Below are 26437 nucleotides of genomic sequence, written 5' to 3'. Positions count from 1 at the left end.
CGGCAACTCGCCCGCGTCGACGCGATGCGCGTGCAGCCATACGCAATATAAAAAGACCCAGAGGTCGGGTGCGCCTCATCGGCGTGGAGCAGCGAGGATGACGGTGCCGAGTAGGCGGGCATCATAGTGCCGTCGTGGAACAGGGGCCCGTCGACGCCGTCGTAGGGGCCGGCGAAACCCGAGGGCCCGCCGTACTGCATGGCGGGGTGCGGCGCCGCCGTCGGTGGAACATGCGGTTAGCCCGAGGCCATCGTGTAGACCGGCCCAACGGACCCGAGGAGCCAGGCCGGCAACGCTGATGGCGACGGGGGGAACCAGACCTGGTGGATGGGCACCCCCTACGCCGTCGTCGGGATGCCCCGGGACAAGGTTGCCGGTGGCGGCAGCACCATGGTGGGGGCGAAGGAGGTCGCCGGTGGCGACAACTACCATGGTTGCTGCTACGATGCCATGGTGATGGCGAAGGGAGCTGGCGGCTGCTGGGCATAGGGTCCCGAGAGGAAGGTGCGGATGCCCGGAACTGCCTGACTGAGCTCCCGGAGCACAGCCATCATCTCCTCTAGGGTGAAGACGATGGGGGCGGAAATCGGTGGCGTCCAGGTGGCGGAGGAGATAGGCCCTGATAAGGATGGCGCGCCCGCATGGTGGTCATCGGCGACGTGGTGGTTACCGGCAGTGGAAGGATGGCAGTGGGCAGAGGGGTGGATATGATCGAACCCGAGACTGCTGATATCAGATTGATAGGAATCGAGTCCCTACCAGGGCGTGATCTCAGGTTATAGGGTGGAAGGAGGGTTGACGAGGTGACTGGCGCGGCAAACGATGCTGGGGCACCGTGATCGCGTGGGAAGGAGGAGGCGCAAGGGCGGCTAGGGTTTCAGGGGTCCCGGCTCCTGAAGGGGGCCGAGCAATCAAGATTGATTATTGCTTATCCTCAAAACGGATCCTTACATGTGTTTATATAATCTTCCTATGTGCTAATAAAAATAACTATAAATTGGGCCAAGCCCCTAACTGCCTGCGCCATTGAGCCTCCTACGGCTATAATGTACGCCAGTCATAACAGTCCTACTATCGGCTTCAGGGCCGCGACACTGGCCATGACCTCCAAGAGGAGGAGCACAAGTCCGGCTCCGAGGCCTTGTGACAATAGCCACCAGACAACTGGTGTCGAGAAGCAATGGTAGCACTGGAGGACGAGGTTACATCGACGCGATTGTCGACGTCCAGTGGTTTGTGTTCAAGTGGGCCAATGGTGCCTATGCCGCCGCTGTCTAATGAGTTACTGATCGCAGACAACCAGTCTAAAATGTTGAAAATGTAGGAAGCGTCCAACCAAGTCACTGCTATTAGCTGAATTTAGTATGGCATGAAAAATTGAGATCACTAAATATTGTTGTTATGATCGGATCTTATGACTGAATAGGAATTGCAGTTGCTACTTGTACATGTGTAGAAACAGATGTAATGGAAAAAAGTTTCGTTTGCTTGAATGTTATGACTAAACGAGTGTTCCAGTAAGCTTTGTGCAAGTGCAGAATTGGACAAAAGTACATATGCATAATTGTGAACTAAACTGAATGTCAATTGTTGCTCCTAACTGAACTGAACTAAATGGCACCCAAAACTGAACTTGAGCTAAAACAGATGACAACTATTGTTGGCACCCAGAACTGATTGTGAACTGAACTAAATGTCCACTATTGCCCATAATTGAACTAATACCCATAACTGAACTAAATGGTAACTATTGCCATAACTGAACTGAGTGCCAAAATTATCTAGAATTGTACATGATTGATAGACTAATAAGCTACTTGCCTACTTTATTATATACAATCGTACTCGGCGCCGAGCAATTAATTTTTATGTTTAGAAAAATATCAAGAGACCTGAGCAAAACATAGTTCTTAAATATGACGTGTGTATTATATCTCCTTAATTCCCTGAACAATTGTAAACAATTTTGTATACGATATCATATATTTTTAAAAGCGGACTAATCTTCCACAAACTCAGATCAGGTACCAAAATTGTGAATATCATATTAACTCACTAGTGTTTAATCCCAAAAAATCTAGGCGTGTACTTGTCCAAAAATCACATAAGATATTATTACAAGGGGTACTGAAATCTTGTGTCCTCCAAAAAAGTACAAAAATATTACAACAAATCATCATATATGATACAACAACAACAATAACAAAGCCTTTAGTCCCAAACAAGTTGATGCTAAAGTTAGAGGGTAATTAGGAACCGAGATGCTAAAACTGGAATGACTAACCATGATTCGATTGATGCTAAAGTAACTTGGACTATAAAAGCAATTTGTACTATGCCAGCTTGAAACGTGAACATAACACGCTACACATAGATTGAAAGAACCAGACCACTTACATCAAGGAATTTTAACATTCATGGCATGATGGAAAATCGAGGTGAAGTACACCTAGGCATCGAGGCCATCTGCATCCAAGGAGGTTCTTCACGGATGTATGCAATTGGATGTATTCTACAATCACTGGATTTTGCAAACTTTCTGCCCATCTTATGTAGAGAAGCTCGTCCGAGATTCAGGTCGGTGCCACGCCTCACCAAGTGGAAGATGCCGATCACCAACACTGGATCAGTCAAGTGGAGACGCGAGAGGATGCGGTCCTACTGAGCGTTGGCCCTCCAACGCCAACAGCTACACCACCAGGGCGAGGAGGCACTTACGCAGGCAGATGGATGGTGCCACAACCTCCAGCTGACCTTGAATGGTGCAGGAGAGTCGACGGCAGCCCAGAACTAGAGGGAAGGTGGCGGCTTATGGGATGTCGCGGCCGTCGTAGCGCTGTTGGAGAGCTTGGGGCGGCAGCGGCGCAAGGGAACCGGGCGGGAGTGAAGAGAAGGATCGGTGAGTTATGGTGGGAGGCGGCGCTCCTGCGCATCATGTCATACAATCAAATCAGATCGCGATATGATTTTGTAGGGCGGGGAAAAGGCTAAGGTGTCATGCAATCAAATCATATCTAAACTTGCCTTCCGTAAACCAGGCAGAACAGAAAAATGGGGATGGACGAGACGAACGAACAATACTATGACCTACCATCACGACCACAAACTCCTCCTTTAGGAGTAGAGATAAATAAGGGAGTCCTGGATTAGGGGGTCCTCGGACAGCCAGACTATATAGTTTGGCCGGACTGTTGGACTATGAAGATACAAGATTGAAGACTTCATCCCGTGTCTAGGTGGGACTCTCCTTTGCGTGGAAGGCAAGCTTGGCAATTCGGATATGTAGATATCCTCCCTTGTAACCAACTCTATGTAACCCTAGCCCCCTCCGGGTCTATATAAGCCGGAGGGTTTAGTCCGTAGGACAACAACAATCAAAATCATAGGCTAGCTTCTAGGGTTTAGCCTCTACGATCTCGTGGTAGATCAACTCTTGTAATATTCGTATCATCAAGATCAATCAAGCAGGACGTAGGGTATTACCTCCATCGAGAGGGCCCGAACCTGGGTAAACATTGTGTCCCCTGCCTCCTGTTACCATCCGCCTTAGACGCACAGTTCGGGACCCCCTACCCGAGATCCGCCGGTTTTGACACCGACATTGGTGCTTTCATTGAGAGTTCCACTGTGTCATCACGATAAGGCTGGATGGCTCGTCTTGTTGTCAAGGACGACATCACCTCGAGGGGAGCCCTGGTTGTAGGCCAAACTCTTCGACTAGGCGGCTTCATCATGACCGCCCCTCCGGCCGTCGCGCCGATGATGACTTCTCATGTCATCAAAAACAGCCTCCACGTCGGCTCGGGATTCGCCGAGCAGATGGATCCAATAGAGCTCTCTTCTCTGAACAAGCTCTTGGATCGCATCGCCGCCCTAGGAGTCGCAACGGACTATGATCGGATCGGGCTTAAACCCGACCAAAGGGAGATTAACTCTCCGCCGATCACCCATTAGATAGCGGTGGTGGAGGAGCAGTGTAGCAATTCTTCCTCTATTTTGAGGACAAACTATGTCTGGATTACCGAGCTCTCCAAGCCGGATACCCGTCCACGGGAGGACATGGCCCAAGCTCCAAACTTAGAATCAGACAGCGGGACAGAACTATTGGGCAACATCCCGGAGTTCGAACTGCCAAGCTCGGAAACTCCTTCGCCCCTGGGTCTCAGATTGGGTCAGGGTTTGGACCAAAATCTACCCACCCACCCAGACTCAAGCGATCTTTCCCACATTATACAAGAGCCCCAAGAGACATTACATCACTATTGGGCCAGATTCCTCCTTGTAATGAGCAAGGTCAGGGACTGTCGCGAGGAAGACGCAGTTTCATTCTTTTTGCAAAAATTGCACGGACAAGGGAATCCTTAATGCCATAAGTCGCTGTGACATAGCACACTTTGCTGACTTGGCGGACATAGTACGGAAGTACGATGCGATGGGAAGCGTCTGGAAAACCCAAACAAAATTCTGGGACCCTCCGGCTCTCACTAAACCCCCCGTCCGAACTAAAAGGGTGTACTCTCGTAAGTCACCCGATCCAATTACAAAGAAGCCAAAGCCCACTACAGGGCGTGGAACTGTATTGAAGGGATGGCTCAATGGGCCATGCAAAATTCACAGTCGGATACCATGCCAACACACAGCCTTAGAGCATGTTGGATACTCCGGTAGGTGCCAGGAGCAGCGAGGATATCCTCACCAACAATACAACAGAGCACCATCCCGTGAAAAATAACAATACAGTATTGACAGTATTCGAGATCTTCGCCTCAAATAATAGGCGCAAGCGAACACTCCACAGCCTTGCCGAAGTCTGCCACGTTGCAGCAATAAATCCATGGAACGACACGGCCATAACCTTCAATGCCAGTGACGAACCTCAATTCCAAACAGCCCAAGCACCAGCCGCTTTGGTCCTTAGTCCAATTGTGGACGGCTTCCGGCTTACTAAAGTGCTCATGGACGGTGGCAGCGGATTAAACGTCATCTACGAGGAAACTCTTAGCAATATGGAAATAGACAAGAACCGCATTGAGCAAAGCAGCACGACCTTCAGAGGAATCATCCCTAGTCGGGAGGCACGATGTGCGGGAAAAATCACACTAGATGTAGTATTCGGCACACCGGAGAACTATAGGTCCGAAGAAATCACATTCCAAGTGGCCTCGTTTAGTAGCAGATACCACGCCCTTTTAGGGCGGGAGGCATTCGCGATCTTCCAAGCTATACCCCATTACGGGTACATGAAGCTCAAAATGACCGGGCCCAATGGAATAATCACTCTGGCTAGTGATCCGAACATAGCACTTCCAGTGAAATAAGTTTCTCGTCTCCTAGTTCATATCGATCCAATCAATTGTTTCCGTTAGTGGAATATTTCACCTCGTAATTTTGAGATGTTTTCCATAAGCCCACTACAAGCTTATTCGTTTCGTTGTCGGTTTTCCAACAACTCTGTTCGACCCTTCTCCTAAAGATTGATTTCAAGCTCATTTGAGGTAGAAGATATTGTTTTCTCCTTCGTTCATTCCATTCCATCCTCTCATTTCTTCCGGAGGCATTGTGATGTTGCTCTCTTCAACCCATCTTCTTGTTTTGTCGAGATCATTTTCTTTCCTTTGCTTATCCATTTAACCGGAGTGTTTTCAACTTCGTTCATCTTCATTGTATTCTTTCCTTCAATTTTCTCAACCTCGCAAGGTTCTTTGGTTTCAATCGTTTGTCAAGAAGCAACTTTGTTTTACCTCTTATCTTCCTCTTCCTTTTCCCTTCGGTGCCATCCTATATCTCGGGACGAGATCCTTTCGTAGTGGTGGAGTGTTGTAACGCCCCGAGACCGTTGCGCCAGGTGTCTTCCAGTTATTCGTTGTTGTTGCCTTGTCATTTGTTTGCGTGTCATGCATCTCATATCATGTCATCATGTGCATCGCATTTGCATACGTGCTCGTCTCATGCATCCGAGCATTTTCCCCGTTGTCCATTTTGCGATCCGGCACTCCTATGTTCTCCGGCGCCCCCTTTTGCCTCTTTTCGTGAGCGGGTGTTAAACTTTCTCGGATTGGACCAAGATTTGCCAAGCGGACTTGGTATACCACCGGTAGACCGCCTGTCAAGTTTCGTGCCATTTGGAGTTCGTTTGATACTCCAACGGTTAACTGGGGAACCGTAAAGGCCTCGTGTGTGTTGCAGCCTAACGCCCCTCCAAGGTGGCCCAAAACCCTTCCAAACCCCCTCCATCCTCTTGGCCGTTCGATCACGATCGCCTGGCCGAAAACCGCTCCCCATTTGGACTCTCCTAGCTCCCTCTACCTATAAATATGTGCACCCCTCCAAAATCTCGCAGTCCAAACCCTAGCCTCCTTCCACCTCGCGCTGCCAGACAAATCCGTCCGTGCCGGACGCGTCCGCCGCCCCGCAGCCACGTTGCCCGGACCAATCCCGGGGTGACACGTCAGCAGCGCCGCCGTCCTCGTCCAACCCCCGTGCACCACGCGTCCCCGGCTCCTCCCTCCACCGCGTCCCGCAGCCGTCGGGCCCGCGAGCCCAGATCTGGCCTGCCGGGCCCGAACCAGCGCCCACCGCCACCCGTGGCTTCATCCCCGCGCCTCCGCCTCCCTCCGCCGCCTTCGCTCGCCGACGCTGCGACCCGCCGCCTCCACCTCGTCACTCGCCGGAGGCCAAGACCACCTCTCCGGCCAGCAAGACGCCGCCGCCTTGGCCAACCCTCACCGGAGCTCCACCTCGCCGCTGCCATGCTCCGCCTCCGCCGCCGTTGTCCAGGTCCGGCTGGGATCCGGCCACCCGTGGCCCTGTTCCGGCCTCCTTCAGCCAGCCCAGTCGGAACGCGCCGCCGCCGCCATTGCTCGGGATCGAGTTGGGAGCTCATCCCACGTGTCCCTCTCGCACCACTCGTGGGCCCGTGTGGGCCATCTCCTCCTCGACCCAGCTCGCCGGCAGCCCAGCCCACCTTCTCGCCGGCCTGACCGACCTCCTCCTCTACTAGGCTTGGCCCATGGTGAGCAGGCCCGCTAAGCCCCGCCCCGCGCAGATCTTAGTCTGTCGCTCAGTGTGCTCAATTTTTTGGCTAAGTCCCTAAGTTTTCTGCATTATGTACCCATGTTCATCATGCCATAATTCTTGTGTGCTAGTCAGTTTTGTACATACAATATATCAGAATGTTCATTATGTGATGCTCTTCGTTTTGTTGCATTGCACCATGCTTGTTTGAGTCCATCTTGATGCCCAAATGACTGTTGCAAGAGTGCTTCATAATGTTAGTTCCTGTATCTTATCAGTTTATGAGCATTTGTCATTTTTGCCATGATTATTGTGTGCTGCATATGAGCATGAGCTCTACATGTGTTTTGGGCTATGCCATGCCATCTTTACAGGGGTGTATGCCATGATTTTTTGTGATCAATGTGGTGACTAGCACAAGCATGCAAAGTAGCTCTCGTGATGTTGCTGATTTCAGGGACTTAGAATTTCACTAGGTCATTTCCCTGCTGTTATTTTAATGCCATGTATTCATGTTGCTACAGAGAGATCCATGCCTCGTTTGAGTATGTTCAGTAAGGATGATTTGGGCATATGGTTATTCTCTATCCATCCATGTTCCTGTTTGCATTTATGGAGTACTCTAGCATGACTCAATCTTACTCTACTTTTGCTATAAAATGTTCCTGGCAGATTGTTTACGTGTTAATCAATTTTGCCAAGGTTGTTGTAGTTGATCCATGCATGCTATGAGATTGTTCTTGCCATGGTTAGCTTCTTGATCATGTATTCTTGCTGGGAGTATGCTTAGTTTGTCATGCAATGCCTTCTGTTGAGTTCATCGAGCTCGCAAACATGCCTTCATAATTATGTTTATGCCATGTCCAGTTTTCTGCTAAGTCTGAATCTGTTAACGAAACTTGGTATGTTTATATGGGTGCCATCATATCTTCTGATCCTTTTTGGCTTATGGTCAGTAAGGGACTTTTGTTATATGCTTTGAGTAGATTCATTCCATGCCTTGCATTGCTATGATCTGATCCTGTAGCATGTTATTATCCTGCTCTAAACATTGCTTCCTGATGTTAATTCCTGGCATGTTGTTATTTTCACTAAGTCTGAGATGCTTTTATCTTTTGCCCTTTTGCCATGCTTGTTTGAACCTGCTATTTTTTGTTTTAGCCGTAGCTCAGTGTTCATCTTTTGTCAAGCATCTTGAGTAGATCACTGTCATGTGCTTTGTTGCTATGTTGGAGTGCAGTAGCTTAGTTTATTGTTGCATTCTAGATGGCATCGTGCTGTTAATCGCAGAGTTGTGCCATTATTGTTTTTCTTGCCATTTGCAAACTGTGCATCAGATTCCGGTGATCTTTATATCGATTTCGACCGAAATCAACTCATATTTCCAGCGGCACGCTTGGTTTGCCAAGTTGAGGCCTGGTTCAATCTTTTCCTTTCGGAGCATGCATACGCATTGCATATCACATCCCGCATATCATGCCATGTTTTGCATCATGTTGCTTGCGCATTGCACCGTGGTTGATTGTGGTTTCCTTTGCTTGTGTTCTTGCCTTGGGTAGAGCCAGGAGAAGAGTACGTGATCAAGGAACCCGTTGAGTACGCTTACGAGGATCAAGCTTACGTCAACTCGGAGAACTTTACAGGCAAGATGACCATACCCTCGAAATCACTTCTATCTTTGCTTACTAGTTGCTCGCTCTATTGCTATGCCGCGATACCTACCACTTGCTATATCATGCCTCCCATATTGCCATGTCAAGCCTCTAACCCACCTTGTCCTAGCAAACCGTTGTTTGGCTATGTTACCGCTTTGCTCAGCCCCTCTTATAGCGTTGCTAGTTGCAGGTGAAGATGGAGTTTGTTCCTTGTTGGAACATGATTATTGTTGGGATATCATTATTATATCTTGTTTACTTTAATGCACCTATCTACTTGGTAAAGGGTGGAAGGCTCGGCCTTATGCCTGGTGTTTTGTTCCACTCTTACCGTCCTAGTTTCCGTCATATCGGTGTTATGTTCCTTGATTTTGCGTTCCTTACGCGGTTGGGTTATAATGGGAACCCCTTGACAGTTCGCCTTGAATAAAACTCCTCCAGGAAGGCCTAACCTTGGTTTTACATTTGCCTAACAACCTATAACCTTCCCTTGGGTTTTCGCGAGCCCGAGGGTCATCTTTATTTTAACCCCCCCCCCCCCCGGGGCCAGTGCTCCTCTGAGTGTTGGTCCGAAACGGGCAGCCTGCGGGACCACCTCGGGGCCACTCGAGGGTTGGTTTTACTCGTAGCTTGACCTATCTGGTGTGCCCTAAGAACGAGATACGTGCAACTCCTATCGGGATTTGTCAGCACATCGTGCGGCTTTGCTGGTCTTGTTTTACCATTGTCGAAATGTCTTGTAACCGGGATTCTGAGTCTGACCGGGTCTTCCTGGGAGAAGGAATATCCTTCGTTGACCGTGAGAGCTTGTGATGGGCTAAGTTGGGACACCCCTACAGGGTTTTGAACTTTCGAAAGGCGTGCCCGCGGTTATGGGCAGATGGGAATTTGTTAATATCCGGTTGTAGAAAACCCGACACTTAACTTAATTAAAATGAATCAACCGCGTGTGTAGCCGTGATGGTCTCTTTTCGGCGGAGTCTGGGAAGAGAACACGGTCTCGTGTTATGCTTGAACGTAAGTAGTTTCAGGATCACTTCTTGATCATTATAGTTTCACGACCGTGCCTTGCTTCTCTTCTCGCTCTCATTTGCGTAAGTTAGCCTCCATATATGCTAGTGCTTGCTGCAGCTCCACCTCACTACCTTTTCCTACCTATAAGCTTAAATAGTCTTGATCGCAAGGGTGCGAGATCGCTGAGTCCCCATGACTCACAGATTACTTCCAAAACCAGATGCAGGTGCCGATGATGCCAGTACATGGGATGCTACCGAACTCAAGTGGGAGTTCGACGAGGATTCAGGACATTACTATGTTTCCTTTCCAGACGATCAGTAGTGGAGCCCAGTTGGGGCGATCGGGGATCTTTTGCATTTGGGGTTGTCTTTATTTTGGTTCTGTAGTCGGACCTTGATTGTATTCTGGATGTTGTAATGCTATACTTATGTATTGTGTGAAGTGGTGATTGTAAGCCAACTCTTTATCCCTTTCTTATTAGGGGGTCCTCGGACAGCCGGACTGTTGGACTATGAAGATACAAGATTGAAGACTTCGTCCCATGTGCGGGTGGGACTCTCCTTTGCGTGGAAGGCAGGCTTGGCAATTCGGATATGTAGATCTCCTCCCTTGTAACCAACTTTATGTAACCCTAGCCCCCTCCGGTGTCTATATAAGCCATAGGGTTTATTCTGTAGGACAACAACAATTAGAATCATAGGCTAACTTCTAGGGTTTAGCCTCTACGATCTCGTGGTAGATCAACTCTTGTAATACTCGTATCATCAAGATCAATCAAGCGGGACGTAGGGTATTACCTCCATCGAGAGGGCCCGAACCTGGGTAAACATTGTGTCCCCTGCCTCCTGTTACCATCCGTCTTAGACGCACAGTTCGGGACCCCCTACTCGAGATCCGGCGGTTTTGACACCAACAATAACACTTTCACAATAAGATTTGTTTGTCATGGTTTACTTGTTAATTTTTTAAAAATCCGTTATTTGTTTCTCGAAAATCTATTATTTGTTTCCTAAAGTAAATTGCATTAATGAGAGGGATTAGTTGATTTGGATAAGTTGGAAAAGTTGGAAAAGTTAGATCCATGATCTTTTGTATAAGCGTAGATTTTTGAAAGAAAATAATGGAGTGAAAAATAAACCAATGGATAAGAACACCCGTGGGAGGGGGTGGTGGGAGGTGGGAGAAAATAAAACCAGATGAAAATAAAACCGGAGTACCAGGCTACCAACTGCTCCATTAGGAGTAGAGATACTAGTACAAAGTTGAGACACTTATTTTGAGACGGAGGGAGTATAATTTTGTCGTTTTGTTATTATTAATGTACTTTGAATTAGGAGCTGAAACTTTTTGAGGTTGTCCTCAAATCTTGATGTGTGGCTACAAAAAGTTTGAGAATATTTGAACATGTCTTTTTAAGTAAAAATAAATCGATCTCATAGTTCTCACCTACTCCATGTAAGTTTTCCGCCAGACAAAGCGCTTCACGTAATAGCTTCCAAGATCGCCGGGTTTGTCACGTTTTTATTTTTGAGGAGTGAAGTCTATTTTAAACCTTCAACTAGTAGAGCTAGACGGAGCTGAACCTTAATCTCTCAATCCCTGAAGTGGGCACTCTATCTTTCACTAATCCGGTCAATCCTAATCTTTATGGAAATAAAATCTTGTTTGTTGAATCGGGAAAGAACAATCATGCTAGGATCCATCTCTGCTCTCAATGACTATATGGGCCCACATGTAATATTCATCATCTTCTTCAATCTCTTTCTCACGCACTTGAGGTAAACATGACATGTGGGCTAGGGATACAATGAGAGTAGCATGCGATTCCGGTCGGGACTGATATCTTCCCGTGTGTCAAACATGACTATGGTTGAGATTGACTGGGATCAATGAGTATAGTGTGCCAATTTGACGGATTGAGAGTCTAGGGTTCATTTCTAACAAGCTTTACCAATTCAAGATTTAAGACAAACTTCACTCTTTTTTGAGGGATTCCGGGTCCGTCACGTCATCGCAGACTCAAACCGAGCTTTGCATTTGTTCCCTGAGTTGCGTCCCAAACGGCAGCGCAACAACTATTTATTGCATTAAGCGATCTCGACAGCTTCTCTCGCTGAAGCGTTTGACTAATTGGGCGGCCCACTATCACGTAGAGAGATAGAAAAATAGGAGAAAATGAGGGGATTGGGGAAACGAACGCTGGGCGTTTTGATCGTGCATAGAGTTGCTTGCCACTACACCATTGTTGGCTTCATGTTGCATATCAGAGTCGCATCCTATTTGAGGTAAAATACCGGAGGGTTTTTCTTATTTCTCTCTTTTTTCTTCTTTTCTTTCTTTTTTGTTTGGTTTTAAAAAAATTCGCTGGCTTCCTTTTTTGTTAAGATAATTCATTTTCTTTTCGTTTCTTTTGTTTTTTTTCATTCTATATTCTTTGTTTTCTTTTTTCCCCAGTTTGTTTGTGTTTTTTCTCCATTTTCTGATTGGTTTTCCTTTTTCTTCTTCATTTTTTGTTTTTATTTTGTGTTTTCTTATGTTTGTTTTTGTTTTCACTCTACATTTTTGTACATGTCAAAAACATTATTTAACAAGCACTCAACATTTTTTGTATACACATTCAACATTGTCCGGACACCTATTCAACACTTTTCAAATACTTCTTCAAAATTTTAATATTTATTCAACATTTTTAGTATTTATTTAACATTTTTCAAATACTTGTTCAACATTTTTAGTACTTATTTAACATTTTTCAAATACTTGTTCAACATTTTGCATATACCCGTTCAACATTTTTCAATATCTATTCAATATTTTTAATACATATTCAACATTTTTCAAATACTTGTTCAACATTTTGCATATACCCATTCAACATTTTTCAATACATATTCAACATTTTCAAATACTTGTTCAACATTTTTTAATACATATTCAACATTTTCAAATACTTGTTCAATATTTTTCAAATTCTTTGTTCAACATTTGTCATATACTTGTTCAACATTTTTCATATACTTATTTAACATTTTTAAAATACTTGTTCAACATTTTGCATATACCCGTTCAACATTTTTCAATACATATTCAACATTTTTAATACATATTCAACATTTTTCAAATACTTGTTGAACATTTTGCATATAACCGTTCAATATTTTTCAATACCTATTCAACATTTTTAATACATATTCAACATTTTCAAATACTTGTTCAAGATTCTTCAAATTCTTTGTTCAACATTTTCCAATACTTGTTCAACATTTGTCATATACTTGTTCAACATTTTTCATATACTCGTTCAACATTTTTTCATAACTGTTCAACATTATTAAAATATTTGTTCAACATTTTCAATACTTATTCAACATTTCTCAAATACATGTTCCACATTTCTTAATACTTATTTAACATTTTCTAAATTTGTTTTTGAGGAGTGTTTTTTGTAATATAAACATATATATATATAATGTTTTCTAAAGTATAAATAAAATTACAAAAATGAAGCAAAAAATAAGAACAGAAAACAGCAAAAAAAGACAGTTTGTGGCTCCCGCGCTGCTGGGCTGGCCCGTCAGGGACTCCCTTCGACGCGAGCGCAGCGCCCTGCTCGCTGAACGTCAACCAGGACCAACCTGAGGTTCCCAGGCCGAAAATAAAAACCAGATCTGATCGTCCGTGTCCCCACATTGTCTGAGACCGGAACCCATCCGCGCCGCCCCTCCATCCCCATCCATGGCAGACGATAGCGACGGCGAGGCGTTCTGCGCCGACCCGTTCGAGGACGATAGCGACGGCGGTGACTCATGCGACTATTGCTGCTGCTGTGATGATGATGACGTGGGCGAGTGGTCATGCGGTGCCCCCTGCGACGACGACGACGACGACGACAGCAACGGCGAGGAGATCTGCAGGGACCCGTGCGACAACGTCGTCGTCGACGACGACGAAGATGAAGGGGAGGTCTAGGAAGCGTTATGCCACGACGACGACGAAGGGGAGAGCGATGGGTCGTCATGCGACGAGGACGCCGAGGGCGAGCAGTTATCCGACGACGACGAGAATGCGAGGGGAAGGGCGGGGGATTCGGCGACGACCGGTGTGACGATGAGGACGAGGGCAAGCCCGACGGGGAGAGCGAGGATTTCTGCGAGAACCCCTCCAACCATGACGAAGATGTCGGTCCGGAGGTGCTATCCGGCGGCGGCGGCGGCTTCCGCGGCGGGGAGTTATTTGTCTCCCGCTTCCTTTTTTCAGATGCTTCCGACGTCTCCGACTCCGAAGTAGAGGAGGCCGGCGGCGGAGAGGGGCTCACGCCCAGCGGGATCGACCAGACGCCGTCGCCCGGGGCCTTCCGGATGGCGGTGGGCGTACAAGACAGCGACTCCGATACCGCATCCACCGATTCCGATTACGAAGACGACTACGAATTCCTCAAGCGGCCCGCGTCACGCCAGGCGGTGGAAGGCCTGCCGGAGATGATGCTCAGCGAAGAGGAGGCCGCCTGCGGCTGCGCGGTGTGCAAGGATGTCTTCGCGTCGGAGCAGCGCGTTGTCTTTCTCCCGTGCAAGCACTACTTCCATGGCGACTGCATCCTGCCATGGCTCGCCATGAGGAGCACATGCCCTGTGTGCCGGTATCAACTCCCCACCGATGATACTGGGTCTGGGCAGCGGCAGGCACATCAACTGAGGGTTCTTTTACCAGTGGATCGTCAGGGTGCATCTCAGCAGGTATGATCTTGGACATTGTAGTGCTAAATTCTTAGTTGCAGTGTCATATTGTCATAGTAGGGTTGGAATGTTTGTGAAATTGCTCGTGGAATACGCTAAGGTGGTTCATATAGTTCCAGTATGCCATAGTCCTGCAATTCCTAGTTGCTTTGATTGCTTATTTGCTTATGCCAAATATATATCATTTGACATTTAGGAATTGAGGTTAGCAATGCTCTTTTGTATAGGAAATCTGAATCAATCCAAGCATTGGGTTTTCTGTCGGGCGACCCATGAGAACTGTAGAGGCATAAAAGAAGTCTTTAGGACAGCAGAATTTTAGAAGCATAAAATCTGTATGCACGAAACCAAATCACTGTTTCCTGTGCTAGGTGCTTGCCTGTGGCAGCAAATGCAGTGTGCGTTTTACTGAAATTGATGACTAACTGGTCAATGCTTATTCCTGAACAAACTGGCACCAGTCTGTTAGGCAATGTGGTTTGATCACTTCCTTTTACATAGTAATATATCGGCAGGGGAAATTATCATCAGTATTGACTCCAAGCTCCAACCCCCATTTGCACGTCAGATTAGTATATAAAGCAATAGCGCACGTGTTCTCATGGCATTTAGGAAAAGAATGCACTGGCGCATATGACCATGTCCTATTCTACTGTTGTTTGTGTTCGAGATGAGGCATTTCAAATTTCAACATTGCTGCTTGTTTGATCAGTGCCATTCGCCACTTTCCATCTACTATCCACTTTGCACCTTTAGCTAATACTGGATTCCGCCACACAGTTTCCAGTAAGGCATATTTGCCTGTAAAGACGATTCCAGTGTGGTTTTACTGAAACTGACTTAAGTGGTCACTGGTTATGCCTGAACAAATTTGTACCAATCTGTTAGGCAATGTGGCCTAGTCACTTCCTGTTACATAATTATATCTGCAGGGGAAATTATCATCAATAGGAGTCCAACCTCCATTTGCACTTCACATTTTGGTATACGGCAATCAAACATGTAGCCTTTTTAGCCTTTAGCAAAAGGATGCACCAGAGCATACCTATGATGAATGGACCTTCTAGCGTCCAGGGGTCAGGGTTGGGCATTTACCAACCAGTCAACATCTATTTATCTTTCCGGATTCATTAATTTTGATATCCTTGATGCTCCAATATACTCCTACTAGACAAAATCGTGGGCATACGACGATGTCCTATTGTACTGTGTTTGTGTTCGAGATGAGGTACTTCAGTGTTGCTCTGTGGCTTCGTTTGCTAATTGTCATATTGTCAGTAAGTAGACTTGGCACTTTCCATCTACCATCCACTCTACATCTTCAGGTCCTATTGGATTCCGCAACACATTTTCAGGAAGGCTTAATAGTTCGTACATGTGGCAGCCCAGCATAATGCATTATGAAAGTATCAGAAAACATGTTGCCGAAGATGTTTCAGAACGAAATTGATGCCATTTTCTTTTGCTGCCCTGTTTGTTTGTCTGTCTGTACCGGTGGTTCGTAATCTTGAGTGTCGTCAGACGAAACCTCCTTGGATGGTCAACCTGTTGCATGTGTAAAATGATGCTTGGATATGATATAACTCTTGCACAGAGAGGAGGCGGAGCCACCACAGGAAGCGACTGAAGTCTCGGCAGGAAAATGGACACGACGAAGGCGCGTCAAGGTGCGGGAATTGAGCTTTGAGCACCATCATTCAATCAACAATACATCATCGCCTCTCTGAAAGTGTGTAGGATGTGCCCTCGAAAGTAGGGCTTCAGCACCCAGCAGTAAGTTGATGACATACTCGTTTGTAATTTGAGGTGGGTGCTGCCGTTGACGTCGCCCCGACTGGTGCAGAACGGCCGTGTGTGTGACCGTGTCCAGATGCCGCCGCGTTAGGTGAAGAAAGAGTACTCGGCGGTGGCGACAGAGGCGAGCTTCTCGTGTCTTTCTGTGGACGCCATGCTTGCATGCGGAATTCTGGCCGATCTGGAGGCTGTGCAACCGTTCTTGCTAATTTTGTTTGTGATAGTCGATATGCCTCGGCGCAGATTTCTCAATGGTTGAAATCGCTCATACTCTTCTGTACACCCATCTCTCACCCGATTCCAACTGTGAACACCACGTGCAGTTCCATTTCCTCACCGAGGAATAAAAATAAATATAATTGGTCGCCACATTAGAACTAGTATTATGTCCACCTGGCTACGTGCCATGAATCAGTCCCATGCGCGTTTTCTCTCTCTTATTAGTACTCCAGCTAAGCCGTATTGCCGGTGTCCTCTGTGCTCTGCGGAGCAACATCATCGGCCTCGTCCACCCCCATCCCGTCGAGCCTCGCCCTCAGGTCGGAGGCCTCCTCCCGGAGCCGTGCGCTCTCGCGGGCCACGCGGCCGTGCTCGGCGAGCACGCGGTTGAGCTCCACGAGGAGCCGCTGGTTGGCCACCCGGAGCCGCGCCGCCCTCGTCGACAGCTCGTCCAGCCGCCTCTGCTTCCTCACCCGCGACCGCCTCGCCGACTCGCGGTTCGACACCAGCCGCCTCGTCTTCCTCTCGTCGCCGTTGCCGCGGCGCGACGCCCGACCGTCGTCGTCCACCGAGTCACCCCCCGGAGGCGCCCATCCGACGGCGGAGCTGCCGCCATTGCAGCCGGTGTATGGAGCCACCATGTCCGACAGCGAGGCCAAGTCGTACTGCCCATGCGTGGCGCGAGGATCGTACACCTGCGGCAGCATGAACACGCCGGCGCCGCCGGGGTGGCACGCAATGCTGCAGGCAGCGCCGTGGCGTTGCATGCTTGGGAGGTTTGCAATTATTGGTGGACTTTTCTTTTTCTTTCGTGTGTTTCTTGCCCGGACGAATGGAGCGGGGGATCGAGCGGAGACGCGCCGCTTATAAACCGCGGGAAAAGCGGAGCGCGCTCTAAAGTTGTGGCTGGCGTGGTGACGTGAGCAAATTTGGTTTTTGTTTTTGCTCAACGTCGTGGACGTTGTTTGAGAATTATCGTCTGGATTCGTAATCTGTCGTCGACATGTCGGCGTCGCGAGGAAAGGCGGGCTCTGTTGATAGAAAGAAACGCCTTCCTTTTCTGCGTGAAGAAATTTTGTCGAAAGTAACGGCGGTTCTTTCTGTTCCAGGTGCAACCCGCACAGTAAACTAAATGCTCGTTGGTTACATGTGGAACGGCATTGCATTGCAGAGTTTTTTTTAACACAGTATAGATGCAAGCGCTCATATACATGCGCATACACTCATCCTTATGAACACAAACATACACACTTTATCTCTATGAGCATCTCCGAAAGACTGAGCCGGCATACCATCTTGAAATTTACGAGGTCACCGTTGTGATCACTTCGTTCAACGTCCGACCATGGGGGCGATTATGAGGCTCTCATGGCGGATGCTACCTAATGGATGTTTCTAGAATACACATAAGACATGCGTATTACCCTAAAAAAAAGACATGCATATCATATATTCATATAAGAAATGGTATGAAAGCCACCACCAAATACGTTGTTTTACAATGGCCGATTACTCACGGCTAACCTGCCTAAACCCATACAACTTTGCCGCAAACTCCCCCAGTCTTGGCGCAAAATTCTGACCAATTGCCCAATAGATAAATTCAAGGTGTTCCCATCCAGCCTCTTTAATTGAAACGATTATGAAGATATACAAATGGGAAAACACAGGGTCGAGTGTCACGTCCTATTGAATCCTACATGATTAGAAAAATATATGAATTTGGATTAATGAGTGGTGATAGCACATGAAAAGTACGGGAATTCTACAAAGGGCTTTGAGTGATCGAATTTTTTCTCCAATACTGAGTGTAAATGGATCCTACGAAAAAATTCCTAAGAATTTCAATCCTATGATCAAATGATCAAAGTAGGGGAAATTCCTAAGGACCCAAGTCCTCCAAAAATCCTTCGAATCGAAGGAGATCTCGTCCTCGACAAAACGTGCACATCGTATTCATTGATGTGGCTTGTGCTCCTGTTATTTTTTATGTCATGTAGTTAGGCTCTAACGGATACATCAGTGTAAAATAGAGGCACCCATTGTAACTAATGACATGTAACAAGAGGCCTAGCCGCCTAGGTTGCAAAGTCATCATGCTCTGGAGGCCGGTGAGTTGTGAGAAGTGTAGAAGACTATAGGATGCAACTCAATTGTATTCCATCGGAGTCGGTTACAATATATACAGGCGGTGTCTTGCGTGACAAGCCAATTAACCCTACAATATCTCTAGAGATCAATCTATACAAGGCTAGAGATAATAGAAGAATCAGTCGGAAATAAATACAAAGATATCACGTTTCAACACCCCCCCCCCCTGCGCAGTCGAAGCGTCGGCGTCGGCGATGCAAAGACTGGAACGGAACTCCTGGAATGCAGCGGTAGGCAATCCCTTGGTCATGATGTCGGCAAACTGTTGGGTGGTCGGTACATGAAGAACATGAAGCTGACCCAACTGAACCTTCTCGCGTACAAAGTGAACATCGAGCTCAATGTGTTTGGTGCGCTTGTGCTGCACCGGATTAGCCGCGAGATAGGTGGCCGACACGTTGTCACAGAAGACCACAGTAGCCTTCGGAAGAGAAATCCGAAGCTCACCGAGAAGCTGACGAAGCCAACAAGTCTCCGCAACGACGTTGGCGACAGCTCGATACTCGGCCTCAGCACTCGAACGGGAGACAGTAGGCTGCCGTTTAGAGGACCAGGAGACCAGAGAGTCCTCGAAGAAGACACAGTAGCCAAACGTGGAGCGTCGAGTGTCTGGACAGCCAGCCCAATCCGCGTTAGTATAAGCAAGAAGCTCAGTCGAGGCGGATGCACGGAGACGAAGACCGTAGGTCGGAGTGCCACGAATGTACCGAAGAATGCGCTTGACCAAAGACCAGTGGACATCACGGGGCGAGTGCATGTGCAAGCAAACTTGCTGCACCGCGAACTGAATGTCTGGTCTGGTGAGCGTGAGGTACTGAAGGGCGCCCACAATGCTGCGGTAAAGAGCGGCGTCGGTGGCAGGCTGGCCGGCGGTAGCGAAAAGCTTCGGCTTGGCCTCAGCAGGTGTGGCGGCTGGCTTGCAGTCAGTCATGCCGGCACGGTCCAGAAGATCAAGAGTGTACTGTCCCTGATGCAGAAAGAACCCAGTGGCATCACGTCGCACATTAATGCCGAGGAAGAAATGCAACGCGCCAAGATCCTTTAGCCGAAACTCAGAACCGAGACGACCAATGATGTCGCAAAGAAGGTCCGCTCGGGAGGCAGTGATGACAATATCATCAACATAGAGAAGAAGCATAGCCACATGATCAGCCCGATGCAGCACGAACAACGACGTGTCAGAGGTGGTGCTGCGAAACCTGAGAAGACCGAGAAACCCAGCGATGCGCTGGTACCAGGCGCGCGGAGCCTGTTTGAGGCCATATAATGATCGTGACAATAGGCAGACATCATCCGGTCACTGAGGGTCAACAAACCCAGTCGGCTGCTGACAGAGGACTCGCTCCTGAAGATGGCCGTACAAAAAAGCGTTGTTGATGTCGAGCTGATGTACAGGCCAGTGACGAGATGCAGCCAGCTGAAGAACCACACGAATCGTGGCGGGTTTGACGACCGGAGAAAAAGTCTCAGAGAAGTCAACACCGGCACGTTGTGCAAATCCACGAACAACCCAGCGGGCCTTGTACCTGTCCAGAGAACCGTCCGGGAGGAGTTTGTGATGAAAAACCCACTTGCCCGAGATGACGTTCGCTCCAGGGGGACGAGGAACAAGAGTCCAAGTCCGGTTGGCGACAAGAGCATCGTACTCAGCACGCATAGCGGCGGTCCAATGCGGATCACTCAACGCAGAACGCACCGATCGCGGAATCGGAGAGAGGGTCATGACGCTGAGGTTGTGGTAGCGCGGGTTCGGCTGATGCACACCGGCCTTGGCGTGCGTCACCATATGATGGTGAGGCGGCGGGGGAGGCGGGCGTGGACCGCGGTGCTAAGGAGCCACAACAACCGGCTCGGATGACGAGGAAGATGCCGGAGAGCCCACGGGTGTTGGGGTTGAGGGCATCGGCGAGGCATGAGAAGACCCGGCCGACGGGGCCGAGAGGGTCGGCTCCTCCAGAACCGACAGAGAGCCAGGAGGCTCGGGCTCGGTCGTAGACGGTGATGCGGGCGCAGACGGGCCCGAAGTGCCCGGCTCCTCCGGAGCCAATGAGGCGCCCGAGAGCCCAGCTGGGGTCGCGCCCGACTCCGCCAGAGTCGAGAGGCGGCGACCCGGCGAGGCCGGGGAAACCGGCTCCTCCAGAGCCAAGAGGCGGGGGCCCGACGTGGCCGGGGAGGCCGACTCCTCCTGAGTCGGCGGAGGAAACACCGAGGGCGGCGAGACAGCGGGCGACGAGGCCGCAACCGCGCCCGACCAGCGAGGTGGTGGGAGCGCAAGGGCTCCACGAGTCCGTCGAGGAGAGACGTCCAGAGATGGCGAGGGACGCGGCGATGCCTGCTGAAACGGAAAAACAACCTCATCAAAATAAACGTGCCTAGACACGATCACACGATGGGACTCCGGGTCGTAGCAACGGAAGCCTTTTGTGTTGGGTTGGTAGCCAAGAAATACACAAGCGATGGAGCGAGGCGCTAGCTTATGTGGTGTCGTGGCGGTGATATTAGGATAACAAAGGCAACCGAAAACATGAAGATCATCATATGACGGAGGTGACCCGAATAACAGGTGATGAGGGGTATAGTTCCATCGGGGTTTGCAAGGCCGGATGTTAAGAAGAAGAGTAGCTGTGGCGAGGGCATCTGGCCAGAACCGAGCAGGCATGTGTGCGTGGAAGAGCAAGGCGCGAACACTCTCATTAAGAGTGCGGAGAACACGTTCGGCACGACGGTTTTGTTGAGATGTGTATGGACATGTGAGGCGAAAAATGGTGCCATGAGCGGATAAAAGGGTGCGAATAGCGAGGTTATCAAATTCCTTTCCGTTGTCGGTTTGAAGATGGGCAATGGTGCGGTGAAAGTGGGTGGCAACATAGGCGTAAAAGGCATGAAGGGAGGAAGCGACGTCGGATTTGCGGCGCAACGGAAAGGTCCAAGTGAAATGAGAGAAATCATCCAAAATCACAAGGTAATATGATAAACCCGAATTGCTAGGCACGGGAGATGTCCAAACATCACAATGAATAACATCAAAAGGAAGAGTAGCAATTGATGAGGAAGTTGAAAACGGCAAACGAACGTGTTTTCCTATGCGACAGGCATGACAAGTGTGTGCCTCCGATTTATTACATGAAAAAGGAAAAGTCTGCAAAACTTTATGAAGAGCGGCGGCGCCGGGGTGACCAAGACGAGCATGCCAGAGAGCGACGTCGGCGTGGAGAGCGACAGGACCACTGCTTGTCGTTTGGCCACATGGGTAGAGATCGCCGGGAGAATCACATCGGTGCATAACCTTCCGGGAGTGAGCATCCTTGACAGAAAAACCATGTTTGTCAAACTCAACGGTAACAGGATGTTCACGAGTAAGAGTACGGACAGAACATAAATTTTTGATTAAGGATGGAGACACAAGTACGTTATTGAGAGGTAAGGAAGATGATGAGAGAGGGAGGGAAGACGCGCCGTGGTGGGTGATGGGAAGCGTAGATCCATCACCGACAACGATGCGAGAAAGAAGAGGGTACGGAGAGACTCGAGAGAGGATATCGGGGTTCGACGCCATATGAGCAGCGGCGCCTGTGTCCATGTACCAGTCCCGGCCGCCGAAGTAGTTTCTTGGGGAAGGGGCGGCGTGGAGGGCGGCTAGGAGCGCCGGGTCGTAGGTGTAGCCGGTCGATGGAGCGCCGTAGGACGGTGACATGGCAGCGCCGTGAGCCATGGTCCCGTTGTACGTCGAAGGGCCGCCGGGTCCGGAGCCGCCCGGCGCGGGCAAGAGAGCCTGATGAAGACCCGGGCGAGGGCCAAGTAGGCCCGGAGCAGGCGCCCGCGGAAGTGGCATCGAGTAGGCGTGCACCACCCTCGTCCAGGGGTTGTACCCCGTGAGCCAGGGCGGGGGTGCCGCGGCCTGAGCAGGGGGGATGGAGCCGCCTGGCGGGGCTGAGAGCCGCCGTTGCGGCCACGGCCGTCGCGACCTCCCCGCCTCTTCTGGCGGCCCTGGTCAGGGGCGGCGGGCGGCTGTGGAGCCGGCGCGCAGGGAGGCTGCGGGGGGGTGGGGAGGCGGGCCCCTTGACAGTGCCGGTGTGGAGAGCGGCGAGAGGAGCCTGCCGCGCCGCGTGACGGAGACGCTTCTCCTTCATGCGAAGATACGTGACCGCCTTGGCGTACGTTGGCGTGATGAGGGAGAGGTTGGCGGAGGATTGGCCGAGGTCGGGGTGGAGGCCGCGAAGTAGGTTCGTGAGGAGGACGGAGTCGTCGATGTTCATGCCGACATCACGAAGCTCATCCGCGAGAACCTTCATCCGCGTGCAGTACTCGTCGATCGAGAGATCATTTTGCTGCATAGTAAAAAAGTCACCTTGGAGGAAGACACGGCGCTGGAGTTGATTGTCGAGGAAGAGGTCGCACAGCCGTGTCCACATAGTGTACGCCGATGGATCACGGGAGTTCACCATGTTGAAGAGCCCCGGGGAGATGGTGAGAAAGAGCCACTTGATGATGCAGGCGTCCACAGCAAGCCACTCGTCGTCGTCCTTTATGTCGCGGATGTCGATGCTGCCATCAACATGCTCGATGAGGCGGAAGGAGCGGAAGAGGAGCGCGAAGTAGGTGCGCCATGCGTTGTAGGAAGGAGAGTCGAGGTCGAGGATGACGGGAACATGGTCTTTGATGTGGAGCTCGTTGAGGTGATCGGAGGTGAAGGCAGGACCGGCGAAGGAGCCGGCGTCGGAGAGGTCGAGTTTGGAGCGAGACATGATGGTGGCGTTGGTTGGAGAGTAGGAGGGAGGGACGGCGGCGGCGGCTACAGAGGAGGGAGTAGTGGCGGCGACGGGAGAGGGATTAGGGTTTGGTGTGGCGGCGGCGGCTGTGATAGAAGGAGTGGCAGCAGTGGCGGCGGCGTAGGAGGGTTAGGGTTTGGGTGCGGCGGCAGCGGCAGCGGCGTGTAGGACAGGCGGCGGCGGCAGGGAGAGAGGGGCGACGGCAGCGTGGGACGCGGCGGTGGCCTAGAGCGGAAGCGAGGGAGATCGGGAGAAAACTGATACAATGTAGAAGACTATAGGATGCAACTCAATTGTATTCCATCGGAGTCGGTTACAATATATACAGGTGGTGTCTTGCGTGACAAGCCAATTAACCCTACAATATCTCTAGAGATCAATCTATACAAGGCTAGAGATAATAGAAGAATCAGTCGGAAATAAATACAAAGATATCACGTTTCAACAAGAAGGAGGAGCGTCCGTAGTCGTGCCCAGTGAATATAAGCATCGTGACCAAATCACATGGAAAACATTGTGTTTTTTATCCACTTTTATAAATGCAGCGGACTTTCATAACCATTTCCACTGGGAGTCGTAGTCATTCACGTGCGACATCATCTTTTTACACATGACACACATCTAGTAGTATTTTACATATGACACTCATCTAGTTGCTTTGTTAGTGAGAGATTTTTATTTTTTTACCTACATGATAGTGATAATGGTTGCCTTACTTGGTTTTACGTGAAAATTAGTAGAAGTGCCTAGAGCAGAAGTAACTCTTGTTACTGAGACTGATTAGTTAGCAAACAGCTTATGGCACTGTCAATAAAAACGCAATGATTGTATCAGGAGACTTGTTGACCACTCTATTTTAGCACCAGCCTTTTCTTGTCGTGTAGTTGTCATTAACATGGGAAGTTCTAGCTGAATTTTGCACTAGTCTGCTCCACCCCATGCTAACTTCAACAACTTTTTGGATTGCCAAAATTTATAATCAATTACATGAGAACAAAAGCTTAATTCCTATATTTTGAATGAACGTGCTTTTATCGAAAACAGTTGTTTAGTTTTATCTCTTTGTTTGATTTGGTTACTTTTATTATGATAGGCTAGTATGTATGTTTATATGTTTTGTATGCTTGGAGAAATTCACAGGGCCACTGCATGGCCCGCACACGCATTTTGTGGGCCATAGATTGTGTCGTCACTCGAAAGGTTGGGTGCGTGCCTTAGCCCTTAATTATTGAAAAAGTCTTTCGCCCCACTTTATATATAAGCAAACCACCACAACCACAAAGTTCAACAAGAGTCCACACACACACACACACAAAGTAGCACGACACAAAGTACGGGAGGGTTTTGTTCAGGGCACAACTCAACAAGCCCTGAAATAGAAAACAAAAGGGGGTAGCATCGCAAGCGAAGAAGCATCCGACTCAGTTGGTGGAGGAGGAGCGGTGGCGCCAAGCGGAGAGCCATCGCACGAAGGTCAGCAATGATGATGTTGATGGCGTCTTGGTCCCGGTGGCGGCTAAGCGGCCGCCAAAGCTGCAAATAGCCACACATTTTGTACACCGCGTTAGTAGCACGTCGAAGAGGCACATGCTAGATCACAAGCTTATTTTGAACCGTCCAAAGCGTCCATGCTAGGACCCCAATAGTCAGCCACCTAATGTGGTGACCCATGAAGGAAATATGCCCTAGAGGCAATCATAAATTTATTATTTATTTCCTTATTTCATGATAAATGTTTATTATTCATGCTAGAATTGTATTAACCGGAAACATAATACATGTGTGAATACATAGACAAACATAGTGTCACTAGTATGCCTCTACTTGACTAGCTCGTTGGTCAAAGATGATTATGTTTCCTAACCATAGGCATGAGTTGTCATTTGATAAACGGGATCACATCATTAGGAGAATGATGTGATTGACTTGACCCATTCCGTTAGCTTAGCACTTGATCATTTTAGTTTACTGATATTGCTTTCGTCATGACTTATACATATTCCTATGACTATGAGATTATGCAATTCCCGATTACCGGAGGACCACTTTGTGTGCTACCAAACGTCACAACGTAACTGGGTGATTATAAAAGGTGCTCTACAGGTGTCTCCGATGGTACTTGTTGAGTTGGCATAGATCGAGATTAGGATTTGTCACTCCGATTGTCGGAGAGGTATCTCCGGGCCCTCTCGGTAATGCACATCACTATAAGCCTTGCAAGCAATGCAACTAATGAGTTAGTTGCGGGATGATGCATTACAGAAACGAGTAAAGAGACTTGCCGGTAATGAGATTGAACTAGGTATTGAGATACCGATGATCGAATCTTGGGCAAGTAACATACCGATGACAAAGGGAACAACGTATGATGTTATGCAGTTTGACCGATAAAGATCTTCGTAGAATATGTAGGAACCAATATGAGCATTCAGGTTCCTCTATTGGTTATTGACTGGAGACGAGTCTCGGTCATGTCTACATAGTTCTCGAACCCGTAGGGTCCGCACGCTTAAAGTTCGGTGACGATCGGTATTATGAGTTTATGTGTTTTGATGTACCGAAGGTAGTTTGGAGTCCCGGATGTGATCACGGACATGACGTGGAGTCTCGAAATGGTCAAGACGTAAAGATTGATATATTGGACGGCTATATTCGCACACCGGAAGTGTTCCAGATGATTTCGGAGAAAACCGGAGTGCCGGAGGGGTTATCGGAACCCCCCGGGGAAGTACTGGGCCTTAGTGGGCCTGAGGGGAGAGAGAGGGCTGCAGCCCAGGAGGTGGTGCGCCCCCTCCCATGGGGAGTCCGAATTGGACAAGGGGAGGGGGGCGCAGCCCCTCTTTCCCTCTCCCTCTCCCTCTCTTTCCTTCCCCCTTCCCTCTTCCTAGTTGGACTCGGAAAGGATGAATCCTCTTCCTAGTAGGAAGAGGATTCCTCCTCTCCTTGGGGCACACCAAGGCTGGCCGGCCTCCCCCCTTGCTCCTTTATATACGGGGGTGGGGGTGGGGGCACCCAAAGACACACAAGTTGATTGTTCCAAGCCGTGTGCGGTGCCCCCCTCCACCATAATCCACCTCGATCATAT

The 26437-nt window shown here is 49.0% G+C and overlaps 1 protein-coding gene and 1 pseudogene across 2 annotated transcripts; one reads left to right on the top strand and one right to left on the bottom strand.

Annotated features, from left to right (window-relative positions):
• The first annotated feature begins 13345 nt into the window (after nt 1-13345).
• LOC125512106 (uncharacterized) lies at nt 13346-16374 on the top strand (annotated as a pseudogene). Its single transcript, XR_015607852.1, has 2 exons — nt 13346-14419; nt 16014-16374. The product of XR_015607852.1 is annotated as an uncharacterized LOC125512106 (transcript).
• Nucleotides 16375-16522: 148 nt separating this feature from the next.
• On the bottom strand, nt 16523-17675 carry LOC125512107 (uncharacterized). The gene has a single exon (XM_048677173.2). The coding sequence runs from the start codon at nt 17596-17598 to the stop codon at nt 16666-16668; it is 933 nt and encodes a 310-aa protein (XP_048533130.2). The 5' UTR covers nt 17599-17675; the 3' UTR covers nt 16523-16665.
• Nucleotides 17676-26437: the final 8762 nt, after the last annotated feature.

This window comes from Triticum urartu, chromosome 6A (assembly GCF_056163025.1).
Source record: "Triticum urartu cultivar PI428250 chromosome 6A, HENAU_Tu73, whole genome shotgun sequence".
Taxonomy (NCBI): domain Eukaryota; kingdom Viridiplantae; phylum Streptophyta; class Magnoliopsida; order Poales; family Poaceae; genus Triticum; species Triticum urartu.
This window is presented reverse-complemented; position numbering and strand designations above follow the sequence as displayed.

Excerpts from the sequence above, each read along its gene's own strand:
- LOC125512107 (XM_048677173.2), bottom strand. The coding sequence starts at position 17,598 with ATGCAATGCCGTTCCACATGTAACCAACGAGCATTTAGTTTACTGTGC.